This window comes from Balaenoptera physalus, assembly GCF_965194825.1.
Source record: "Balaenoptera physalus genome assembly, chromosome: 11".
Lineage (NCBI taxonomy): Eukaryota > Metazoa > Chordata > Mammalia > Artiodactyla > Balaenopteridae > Balaenoptera > Balaenoptera physalus.
In genome coordinates this window covers 43,314,108-43,327,626 of record NC_138896.1, presented here as the reverse complement: position 1 = coordinate 43,327,626, position 13,519 = coordinate 43,314,108, and the positions used below count along the sequence as shown (strand labels likewise).

The 13,519-nt window shown below is 37.8% G+C and overlaps 1 protein-coding gene across 3 annotated transcripts in view; it reads left to right on the top strand.

Annotated features, from left to right (window-relative positions):
- The window catches only part of HMGCLL1 (3-hydroxy-3-methylglutaryl-CoA lyase like 1), a 144,083-nt gene that overhangs the window by 76,713 nt on the left and 53,851 nt on the right, over nt 1-13,519 (top strand). For all 3 annotated transcript variants that reach the window (XM_082414353.1, XM_082414352.1, XM_082414354.1), the window contains 2 exons: nt 3,027-3,090; nt 7,350-7,538. In XM_082414353.1, coding sequence (XP_082270479.1) covers nt 3,027-3,090; nt 7,350-7,538 — 253 coding nt within the window. The remainder of the gene's footprint in view (nt 1-3,026; nt 3,091-7,349; nt 7,539-13,519) is intronic.

Sequence of the window (13,519 nt, the reverse complement as noted above, 5' to 3'; positions counted from 1 at the left end):
AAATAATATGTTCAAAATGGCAAAAAAAAAACCCTGTCAACCTAGAGTTCCATACCTAGCCAAACTATTATACATTGATAAAAGTGAAATAAAACCATTTGTTGACAAAGTAGTCTGCAAAAGTCTACCCTTGCTGAAAAAATTACTAAAGGCTGTAGTTCAACAAAATGGACATTGAACCAGAAAGAAGGAATGAAAAGAAAAAAGAAATGGAGAGGTTGCAGGTCAGGGCTTCAGCAGAGTAGAAACTATTTGGAATAGGTCTATAAGAAATCAACCACCAGCCAATTAAAGATGGATAAATGTCGTGAATGCTGTGGGTCCAATGAAAGATAGATGCTGTGGGGTAGCAGTGAGGAAATCCCTGAGATTAGATACTCTCATGGCTGTGTAACATCACTTTTACATAAGGGTGTCAATCCAACAGTCCAGGTGAGGAAGTATTGCTAATAGTTGAGTGGTTTTCAATTTTGGCACCTTAATGGAACTTTGAAAATTATTTTAAAATAATTAGTGGTTAGAGTCTATTCCCTGAGTTTCTGATTTAATTGGTTTGGAGTGTGTCCTACCCACCAGTGTCTGCTTTGTTTTGTAAGCTCCCTAGGTGATTCTGTACAGCTGAGATTGAGAAGCATTGTAATAGATTGTCTGAGAAGAGCAGAGGTCTGGAAACTGACTTCTGCCACCAGTCAAAGCAGACATGGTAGCCTATTTTCATCATGAGGGAGGCCATTTCACACTCACAAAAATCCCTCACTTTTTACAAGTGGTTGGCAAGCTTTTTGTGTAAAGAGCCAGATAGTAATATTTTAGGTTTTGTGGGTCAGATGGTCTTTGATGCAACTACTATTCTGCTGCTATAATGCAAAATATCCATGGAATATAGGTAAACAGATGGGCATGGCTTTGTTCCAATAAAATTTTTATTTGCAAAAGAGCAATGAGCAGGATTTGGCCTCTGGGACTTAGCTTGCCAACCTCTGCTTTCGAGTGTTCAAGTACGGTTAATGAACACAGTTAAGAACCATTGCATTCACTTTGCAGAAAGTAGCCCCACGTGTGAATAGGTTAAAGAAGGGTGGAGAAGAACATATGAAGATAACATGCAATGGAGAATGAAGACCAGGCCAACCATAGACCAGGGAAGGACTCAGAGGGAAAACTCTAGTGAGTGAAAATGCGCATGGAGAGAGTTAGGGTCATGGCATAAAGGGGCAACTATAGCCAGGTTGTTACTTTTCAGTTAAGAGAATGCTAGAGAGGTTTGTTTGTTTTATATTGTCTTACATTTGTCGGGGTTTTTTTGCTTGTTTTTGTTTTTGCATTTAGAGGGATTGCATGTAAATGAATAGCTTGGACTTTCTTTTTAATCACATCTAGATATTTGGGGTTCAGAATAAATGTACTTCTGTTTTCAACACATTATCATCATTGTACCTGAATTGAAAATCCTTTTTCATCCCTTGCCACCTCCTCCAGTGCTATGTTCACATAAGAACATTTTCTTTTCTGCGTATCTTGAGTAAATTTATACAAATTATTTGAATATTAAGCTTAAATTATAGTGACTGAAAGAGCAGAGAGATGGGTTTCCTATCCAGCATAGGCTTTTAAATTTTACTTTATTTTATCCTCTTTTTCTCCTTCTTTGTCCTCATAACTGCTTGCCTGGCTTATGGAACTGCTTAGTTATTTTAATTACAAAACCCAATTTTTATTCACATTTTTAATACTTTTGAAATTTGGTTATATCTTTAGGATCAATGAATATGTATTGAATTATTGAATCTATATTTCATGTTTTTACCCCTAAACCTGTTGTGAAATTAGTGTATCTTCCAATTGACAGGATCTTTTTTTTAAAATTGAGGTATAGTTGATTTATAATGTTGTGTTAATTTCTGCTGTACAGCCAAGAGATTCAGTTACACATACATATACATTCAATCAAGGAAACATGGGATCATCTTTGCTCATGTTTTTGCCTCCATCTTTCCTTTGGCACCTACTTCCACAATTTATGAAGAGTTGCATTTCTGGAAAACAAACCTGATCTTGTCATACGAATGTCTCAAAATAATTTTCAGGGATCTCAAAGTTTCAGCTCCATGGCACAGTATTCAAGGGCTTGCTATCTAAAGCCTTTCATATTCTGGCCCAAAGAACTGGGTTTCCAACCTTCTTCTCCACCACCCCTCTCTCCCTCATGTGAATTGCTTCATTCCTGATGATCAGACACATGGTGCATTATTTTAATACAAGTGTTGTAAAATCTCTGAGAAAACTTTAATAAAATGGGATTGGTGTTGAGCTGAAAATAGCTAAAAGAGGCTTTTTCTAAAGTTTCATACTTTAAGATGAAAATGTATCATCATCCTTGCAAGAAAGGCTTGACTTTTTATATTAAATTGTTGAAGAACCTTATGGAATATCTTTATTTAGAGGCTTTTAAACATAGACTAGACACTCTTCTGTTGAGGATGATTTTTAGGTACACCCATGAGAGATAAACAAGGTGAACTTTGAGGCTGTGATCAGTTCTGGGAGTTTGAGGGTGATTAATGACTGTATCTACGTGAAGCCAAAATATCCAGATGGAAATGAAAAGAGAAATTCAGTTTGTCATCTACATGCTTTCTATATGATTCCAAAAACCTGGATATTTAACAGTTGAATGTATGTAGTTATTGAAATAAAACAATATATTTCACTGGTATTTTCTGCTTTGAATGTTCACGTATTGCTATAGTTTAAGCAACCTCACGAGATAAACACTTGTCTTATTCCCATCTGCCGTCAAATAACATATATCAAATTGTAATTATTAGAAAAATTAAAATGTGAGTTAAATTGAAAATGTTCCCAATTGTTTTTGTTTGGTCTGAGAATAATAATGAAGGAAGGAATAGAGTAAAATAAATTTTCTTGATGACTCTTTGGCTATTTCTTCATTTTTATAAAATGGAAATTGGGAAATGGGTTATCCACCAGATGCATATTTATATGGCTCTGTATTTTAAATTTAGGTATGTATCCTGTGCCCTGGGCTGTCCATATGAAGGAAACATCACACCACAGAAAGTAACAGAAGTAAGATATACGCCTGGTTTTCTGCTTCATGGTAAAATGATGTGTATTATTTTAAAAAGTGGACTCTTTTTCCTAATGTTTATTGCATTTGCACAACTAGAGCCATGGACTGATCACTTAGCTAATAGTTTTATTTTAACACTAAAGTCTTAGATAGTGCCTATCACTGTCCAGAGTTAACATTTGATTCTTATCATATGGGTGTTCAAAGTTTGAGGGAATAAAAACACCTGATTTGTTTTTATGTGAATAGAACATATTGAGCAACCTTTCTACTTTCTATCAGAATTCTGAGGCAGTTTTTGCACATATACTCAAACTTTGCCTTGGTTGCTCAGGTAATGTCCCTTTCTTGTCTCCTGCGTATTTTGGCATTTGTATCAGAGTACATACTGCTTCCGTGTTTTTGTTCCTTTGAGATTCTATAGCTCTTTCTGCTGAGATTCAAGTTGCTATTATTCCAGAGCAATTTTACAGCAATTGATTATAGTCATTAAGGACCTACTTATTGAAGTTCATTTTCTACTCCCTGTTCCTTTTTCTTAATTGATACCAATGAATACAAAATGCTTGTCTTTGAAATTATATTAGACTCAGAAACTCATTTGCATATGAAATAGCATATTCTTGTGCACTGCTGTTAAAGTTAATTTTTATAGTTTAGGAATGCGGTGCTGAAGCAGTGAAGATGGGATTGTTAGAATATCGAACTTTAGACAGGATAAACTTTCAGTTTGGCTAAAACCATTCCTGTTTTGTGTATTCATTTGAACTGCAGATGTTTCCAGTGAGAGATATTAATTAAGCAAGACAATTGCCCACAGAGGCAGATATATCAATACTATAAAATAATGAAACAAATATTTAAAAAACTTTATTGAAGTGTAGTTGATTTACAATGTTGCATTTAATTTCTGCTATACAGCAAAGTTACTCAGTTATACATATATATTCTTTTTCATGTTCTTTTCCATTATGGTTTATCACAGGATATTGAATATAGTTCCCTGTGCTATACAGTAGGACCTTGTTGTTTATCCATCCTATGTATAATAGTTTGCATCTTTATGAAGCTGAAATTTTGCAGTCCTTCGCTGGCATGGGACCCTTCTAAGGCTCTGTTATTAATTTGTATTCACAACTATATATTCTTTTTTTAAAAAATCAGTTTACTGCTTTTATTATTTTTTTAAAACTTTTATTTATTTATTTATTTATTTATTTATTTATTTATTGGCTGTGTTGGGTCTTTGTTGCTGCGCATGGGCTTTCTCTAGTTGCAGCGAGCGGGGGCTATTTTTCGTTGCGGTGCTTCTTCTGAGGGCTTCTCATTGCAGTGGCTTCTCTTGTTGCAGAGCACGGGCTCTAGGCACGCAGGCTTCAGTAGCTGCAGCACGCAGGCTCAGTAGTTGTGGCGCACGGGCTTAGCTGCTCCGTGGCATGTGGCATCTTCCCAGACCAGGGCTCGAACCCGTGTCCCCTGCATTGGCAGGCTGATTCCTAACCGCTGCGCCACCAGGGAAGTCCCTATATATTCTTTTCTTAAAGAACATTTCCAAAATAGTATAACTTCAGACTCCACAAACCTGAATCCAACTCTGCCTATACACCGACCCCTTGCTTTTCTTCCTTCTGGCTTGTGCCACCTCTGGACAGACCACACACAGTCTCAGGCTCTGCATTCCTGCTCCATAATGTCCAGGGTGTTGCTGAAGAGAATCCTGGAACAGGCAGATTGGAAGTGTTAGGAATTCATGACCAGTGACCTTACCTGGTCTTCTGTTCCACACTACCCTGTGTGGAACAACTCCCTGTCTCCTTTCCAAAATGACTCTTGCAGACTGTGTTCCCTCTGTTGAAGCCTCTAGCCCTTCCTGTCGCTTACTCCCTTGTATATGAAACTGCAGAGCCCTTCCCACTGATACTTGAACATGTTCAAGCCTCTTCCATGTGAAAACTTCCTTCCTTAAATTATCATCCCTGGCTAGTTATCGATGATCTATCTCCATCCTTCCACATCTACACTTCTTCAAAGGGCTGCCTGCAGCAGTGGTGCCCATCTACCCTTGTGCCACCAACACTCCACCAGTCTCCAAAATGACGTCTAGACCGTTCTCTCCACTGAAATCCCTCTTTGTTAACATCACTACTGAGCACTTGGGTCAAGAAGTGCGAGATCCTATTCAGTCCTTGTCTTGACTTCTCAGCAGAATTGGGGGCTAGTGACCATCCCCTCCTTCCTGCCACTCTTGTAGCCCTTGGATTACCTTGACCCCACACTTAGGATTTTTCTCCAGCCACTTGGATGGAAGCATCATTCTTCTCTATGTGGCCATTAAGAAATTCCAGCATTTAATAGGCAGTTTTGAGGTGATTAAGTACTCTATCTATGTGAGGCCAAAAACATACAGATGGAAATGAAGAGAGAAATTCAGTTAGTCATCTACATGCTTTCTATATGATTCCAAAGACCTGGATATTTAACAGTTGAATATATGTACCTTTTTAAATAAAGGAGAAGGAAGAGGAGAATCAGCATTATGCTTTTTTCATCCAAGCTTCCATCCAATAGTTGTCTCCTACCTGGACTAGGGAGCCCTTCTGAGTTCCCTTCAAACTATTTTTGATGTTGTATTGATACTGCCTTTCTGAAACATAAAGCCCATTATGTCACCACTACTCCACATTCGGTCAAGGCTTTCTACTGCTCTTATGATAGATTCCTCAACCAAAATCCTAAACCCAGTCAGTTTGCAAGACTGTGTATATTCTTTGTACGCTCTGCCCCGGGCCTTCCTCCCCAGCTCTATGGAGCCCCATTCCCCCTTGGTTTTTGCTTTCTTGTCACATCTGTCCTTTACATCTGACCTTCCTTCCTTTTTTTTTTTTTTTTTTGGCCACACCCCATGGCATGCGGGATTCTAGTTCCCCGACCAGGGATTTAACCCGCGCCCCCTGCAGTGGAAGCGTGGAGCCTCAACCACTGGACCACCAGGGAATTCCCATGACCTTCCTTCCTACTTGGAATCCCCTTAGTATTTGATATTTCAGCTGCCTGAAATTCCACCTGAATGTTCTTCTCACACCCTTCCTCCGCAGCCTCTTCGACAAGTTGATGCTGACTATCTCAGGCTGTCACTGAGGCCCTTCCTGCTTGACAGATCTAGGTCAATTTCCTTTGCTACATGCTCTTAGAATCCTGTTTCTTTGTTCCAAAATTATTATGTTAGCTGTGTTTACACATTCCCGAGTGGAATTGATTAGGGTCTGTCCTCACTTGACTCCAGATTCCATAATACCTTGAGCCTGGACCCTTAACATCTGCATCCCCATCATATCCCAGCATCTAGGGCAGCGCCTGATGTAAAATAAGCACCAAAGACACGCATAAGGCATGAGTTAAGGGGTGACCATGTGTCTGACTTTGCACAAAGTGATTTTTATATATTCTCATTTTCACAACCAAACATGTCAACACTCACTTCATCATTATTATTGTGAGTTTGAAAAATTAAGTAGTAAGGCTTAGAAAACAGGCTAAATAATGGTGTTTTATTGTTTGTATTTTACAGAATAGGGACTGAGGCTTCAAAAGGTTCATCTTCTGCCCAGTATCGCATGACTAGCATTGGTGGCAGCTGAGATTTCAATCCAGGCCTGTCTGATTCCAGAAGCCATGTCTTTGTCAACATACCATGCTGCCTTCATGAAAATTCATATTGCTCTTTGAAAGTAACATTAGTTATTTGGCTTGAAGGGAGCACAAAATTTACCAGACTCAAGAGCATCCATTTATGAGCTAGAAAATTTAAGCCAAAAATATCAAGTGTCTGTACCGATTACAAAACTACTTGATTGACATCTCTTGACCGCTAATCTAGTGCCTTGAGAAATACTAGTTCCAAAGTAAATGTGTGATGCTTCTGTTTGATTAAAAGGCTGAGAAAATAAGCCTCCCATAAATGAAATTGTAGCTTATAATTTCATATTTGAACATTTAGCTACTTAGATAGATACGATTCTGAGGCAAACTTGAATATTAGAGAAAGATAATTACAGGAATGTCATTCAAAGTTTTATATAATGCTTGGGATTTAATGAGAAAGGAAAAGGACTAGTAAACTAAATTATACATTTTCCATGGATATGCAAGTTATCTTAGTTGTGATGTTTACTTCTAGATGACGTTTGTTAAGGAACAACAGGGTTTGAGTGTCTTCATTTCCATTGTTTTACTAGCTTGTCACTTTTCTTGATAGGTTTCTAAGAGATTGTATGGCATGGGCTGTTACGAGATTTCCCTGGGAGACACAATTGGAGTGGGAACTCCAGGAAGCATGAAGAGGATGTTGGAAAGTGTCATGAAAGAAATCCCACCCAGGGCTCTTGCTGTTCACTGTCATGACACATACGGACAAGCCTTAGCAAATATCCTTACGGCCCTTCAGGTATTTTGTGTTATTTTTGTGTATGTGTAAAGGTGTGTATACTTATTTGCCATATAAACATATTAAGAGCTTTAGTGAGACAATATTTATAAATTGCTATGAATATAACATTTTTTTTTTGAGATTCAAGTGTTGATACTTATTGGGCATCCACAGTGTTCCAAGCCCTTTGTTCACCTCTTCCATGTACGTTATTTCATTTAACCCTCACAGCAACCTTTGCAGTATACATAGCATTAACCTGTTACATATCAGGAAACAGGATTTGGAGGTTACGTGACCTGCCCAAGATCACACAGCTACAAAGTGCTGGATTTGAGACCAGAGACTGGGGCTCCTGACTGCATGCCAAGACTTCTCTCCTAGTTTCCTAACATGCTGACCCAGTAAGAAATTGTTATTTTAGAAATATACACAAATTGAACCATTGTTTGAACGCTGTGGTTAGGTTTAGAATCAAAGGAGAACATTGAATAGCTGTAACTTGCTAGAAAACTGGAAGGGAGGCAGTGTGATATGACAGAAGAAAAACTAGATTAAAAATCAAGAGACATTTAAACAGTGCCTGACACATGACGTGCACTCAGGAAATATTTGTAAATTGCCCATGCTTTTCAGGGCAATGATGTCTCTTATTACTGTTCATTTGATTTGATAAAATCCCTGAATTTGTTCTTTTTAAAAGTACTTATCTTCTCAGAGCTATGTCTGCTTTTTTCAACTCCCACTTGCTCTCAGCCTGAAAACTTGATAGATTGAAAAATGATGGCATTTTTGAGGAGCGCAAAGCACGGAGATAGTAGCATGTACTGTTGTAATCATGTAACTTGTGCTCTTTTGGATAATTTGGTGCTCTGTGATGAGGAAGTATGGCACTGAAATATAGACTGTTTTGTTTAAGATGTCTTCCTGATGTTGGCAAGCATCCTTTTGAAAGAACCCCTGGTTTTTATCAAGTATATTCTGATCAAAATCAAGAGAGCTAGAAAGTTGGAGGATTAAGAATTGCTTATTACATTCTAATGATACCTCAGTTCTTTTTAATGTATTTATTGAAAGGAATAGATAGATATAAATTGTATTTTAAGGTATTTATTTTTAAATTGATGTTATTTCTTAAACTCGGCTAACAATAGATTCACTGGATGTTCTTTGAACCCAAGATTTTGACAACTAAAGATAAGAGTGTCTGAAAGCTTTTTGGTGAGGCTGAAAATCAATACATAAAGCTTAATGTCATCATCCTGCAGTGCACAGTTGTTTGGCAGAAGTTAAAAAAAACCTGTGAATATCAAGCCCCACAAGGGCTTATTTGGACTTTGTAACATATGTGCACAAATCCTTATTTATCCTCTGGAAGCAGGCAAGGAACATTGTATTGAATTAGAAGAAAAAAACGATATCCCATGGACTTTGGGGCATTTTGACAATTTTCCTTCTCTATTCTAGTTTCTAAAACAATAGAGAACTAGGCATCACTTCAGGATTCTGTGCTCAGCTGCAACTGTAACTTATTAAGTGTTCCTCACCAGCGAGTTCCTGGAGAGGTCTGTGTGTGTGTCTGTGTGTGTGTGTGTCTGTGTGTCTCTCTCATTTCTCCTATGGATATATCCTCTATACGGTAACACTTGAGTCATGTTTTATTCATGTAGCATATTTATTATATAATGAGTGATAGTTTAGGGTTTTGGGATCCAGGGCTATAGTGCACATTCTGGGAACCCAAAGATCTGATTCTGTAAACTTTCTGCCTGTTGAAAATGCCCCACTGCAAAATATTGCTGTTACCCCATTGTGATTGTGACAGTTAAGGCTGTCTGAGGAAGTAAGATTTAAAATCAGATATAAAGAATGAGAAGAAAGTAACCTCAATAAGGGGTGTGTGTGTGTGTGTGTGTGTGTGTGCGTTTGTGTGTGTGTATGGGCATCAATGTGTGAAAAGAATGTTCAAGCAGATGAAACACCACTTGGGCAAAAGGCCTTGGAGAGGGAGCAGCGTGTCCTAGGAGCTGAAAGACGGCTACTGTCTTCAGAGGGGAACCTGAGCTTTATAACATTCGCTGAATTAGATGAACTGCAGAGTCTCCATTTACAAAGAGATGAAGACTGCAATTCTGGGGCATTTGCCCATCCATACTGTAACAGCAGTACAGGGTGGGGACAGGAAAGAACCTTGGGCCCAAGCAAGATGGGGAGCACAGTCCAGAACCTGTATAAGGCTAAGACCCCTCACCCCACAAAAAAAACCACCACACCTTCAGTCAAAAAGGGTGAACCAGCAAAAACCACCTCACAACGGGAGAAGGCGGAAAGTATATTTATTCTGATGGCCTCGGCTATGGGTGAAGGAGAAATACACAGGCCCCCTTTATATGTCATAACTTTTTGTTGACCCTGTTGTGAGTTTAGGGTTGAAATTCACATTGCTTGCAGAATGTGAAAGACTCAAGCGGGCAAATTATTTTCAAATGGGTGTGAATTAGTAGTACCTACAGGTGTCAGGGAGAATATAAATCTTTTCAGAAGGAACATATCTTCAATTTAAGCTGAATTATTTGGGGTGTGAGTGTGTGTATGTGTCTATGTGTGTATGTGTATGTGTGTGTGTTTATGTCTCTCTGTGTGTGTTTGCCTGTGTATGTCTCTTTGTGTGCATGTGTGTATGTGTATATGCATATGTGCATATGCATGTGTGTGTACATGTATATGTGTATTTGTGTGTATGTGTCTATGTGTATCTGTATGTCTAGGTGTGTATGTGTATGTATGTGTGTTTATGTCTGTCAGGGGAAGGGTGGTATTTTGCTCTTTGGCAGCTCCTGTACAAGTTAGCAGGAAACGTGTCCACAAGTATCTGTCATTGTGTTTTCTGTTCTTTTACTATGGGCACAAGCTCTAAGCATGTACGTGAGGTGGGAGGGCGGAAGGGAGGCGAGGGGCCTGGGAAAGTGCACTTGGAGCGTGGCGGTGTTGCATTGCCCAGACCTTGACGTGTAGTCACAGTGTAAGTGGGTGGAGGAGAGGGTAAGAGCAGCTTGTGTAAGAAGCAATATGAAGCCCGAGTGGCCAGTTTAAATGAACAATTTAACGTTGGAGTTGTAGAGTTTGTGTTTGCTGCCATCCACTTTCAAACAGTTTCATTCACTTTCATCCAGTTTGATAAACCAGTGCCAGTGTAAGAAAAAATATACACTTTTGCTCTCTTTGAAACTGTGTGTAGCTGAGACTGTAAATATTTGGGGAGGTGTATGCTCACACAGACAGCGGAGCAGGCTCGTGGAATGTCTTTGCAGACATACGTGTACTGGTTGGTCCCTGGCAACGCTGAGTGAGGCAGAGTCCTCCAGGGCCCCGTCCCAATAAAAGCAGCAGCAGCAACAAAATAACCAGGATTACCTTGAGTGGAGGAGAAAAAATGTCTTAGGAAAAAAAAAAAAAAAAAACAAACAAACCTGCCAGTGTTTAAGTAGAAGGGAAATCAGAGAAAGTCCCACTTCGTTATGAACTAGGCTAACTCTGGCTTCAGGAAGCAGTGGCCATACTTCATTCTTTAAAATGGAATCTTTGAAGTGGCTTCTAGTCAGATGGCCGGTGCATGTGGAGTGGATATCATTTGTTTTAATTTAGGGGTTGGGAAACAGTTTACAGTGCTCCAAGCTGGAAGTTAAAATGATGGCAAGGAGACATGTAGTAGGTGGAAACTTGGCCATGATGGTAGGAAACAAATGAGAGTTATAAATGGAACATCCCCTTCGTTCTGGAAAGCACATACTAACAATGTAATAGAGGGATCATTCTTGGGTTCCCAGGTTTATTGTATTTTTTTTATTACTTAAACATATGACTTATAGGGCTGTACATGGTTGTATGGGAGTCAAGAATTCATAATTATCAGATATTCTTTAATATAGAGAAATAATTGACACTATAGATTTGAGTGGGGGATATTTATAACCACCCAAACCCAAAAGAGCAAGAAAATGAGGTGACAAAACATACAGCATTTCAGTAATGGAAGAAACATACATGGCCCAAAGTACTTGTCTTAATTTTTTATGTAAAAATTGAGTCTCACCCTTTTGCATATTCCCAAGTACCTAAGTAAAACACCAGTGAACAAATTACTTAATCTACTTAACACTAAACAATGGCACAGTCTCTGTTTTCCTTCACTCAAATGATCTGAGTCTTCATAACTGGGTAAAAACAGAGTAAAACAAATGAGTTCCAATATCACAAGTAACAGTACCACATTAACTGGTAGCAAAGAGAGTAGAACAGGCAATATTTAGCTTTCCCCTAAAGAAATACCATGTGCCTTTTTCTTCTCTTAAACTTATAGACATTTAGCTAATGTGCCTTTCCTCATGATGTTTTCCATATGTTTAGTATTCTCTTTTAGAAAAACCAAATCATTTACCTAATTTTTACAACAAAGCATCATTTCTTTATATTGACTCTTGCTAAACCACGTTTAAATGCTACCAATTTCCTCATGTAATTTGTTTTTGAGGTTCTCAAAGAAAACTTTTAGAATTCCAAATTCTCTTCTCAATTCTATACCTATACAATGTGTACAATGATGTCTATGTCCTCAGATTTTACAAAACTGAGGTGAGGTGCAGAGTTTCTAGAACATTTGTCTTGGTGACTGCATTTGGTTGATACTTCATACTATTACCGTCATTACAGTTAAAACTATTACTACTGCTGATATACTAATAGCAATAATATTATAACCTTTATTACTCAAGGAGCCAGAGGCATAAAGCATTGCTTTGCAAATGTGTAAATTTGTAAATACATGCATTAGATATTATTCATTTATTCAACATCTATTAAAGAGCTAAATAGAAATCAGTGAGCAAGAAAGAAAACAAAAAGTTGAAAACTGGATGCTCCTATATAGGTTTTACAAAATGCATCACTAATTTATTCAACAAATATTCATTTTATCAGACACTATTTTAGATGTTAGATTCAGATGTAAAATCTCTGAGCAGTCCTGCTATGGAGAAAACTGTTTTAGTTTAACTCAGTACCTCCAGAAGCTTTTTGAGTATGAAATAGTATTTTTGTTTTAGTTTGTTTTCTTGGTTGTTTGTTTGCTTTTTGCTACACAATTAACTTTCTCCAGTACAGTATTATGTTGAAAATATTCTCAGGTGGGATGAGGTGTAAGTTATCATCAAAAAATAAATAAAAGAGGTAAACTAACAGAATATTGTAAATCAACTATACTATCAAGTATTTAAAAAATACTTTCAAGACAAAAATAAGTAAATAAAAGAGAACAGGGAGTCCAGCAGAAGTTTAACACCGTCCAATTCTTGAGTGCTTAAAAACAGGGCTTTGAGCCATAAATGTCAGTAAGAAAAGGTGAACAAAGTTCCTTTCTATTATTTTTTTTTTTTTTGCAAGTGGCTGGATTGCTTATATCAGTGATAAAAATGAGAAAACGTGAATAATTTTGTTTTGTTTATCTCCAACATCTTTTTATTAATATAAACGTCCTTCTGATTTTGACTATAGGTAATCAGTCAGGTTTTTTTTCAGAGATAATATAACTTTTATCTATTTCTATATCCACAGATATTGAAGGGGCACTTAGAAAAAAACTCCCTCTGAGCTAGATGGCATTTTAAACGTGAATTCAAGTAATCAGTGTTTAAAAATAATGCGCGTGAATTTGATTCTAATATGCTAAATATGAAAATATTTAATCTTTAGGTAGCGGGTTACACTTAGATCATAAGCCTGAAACTCACCGAGAAAGAAGATGCCCAAAACGGCTCTGCCTCTCCCATGGCAATTAATCCATGCTGATCAGTTAGGCAAATGTTACAAAGATTGATTATTGTTGATGGGGATTAGGGCCAGGATATGATATGATTTTTCCTTTGACGTAAGAGATGGACATTTCAGAACTCACTACCTTTTCGAGCACCTAATTCTTTCCGTAAATATCTCATCTGATTGTT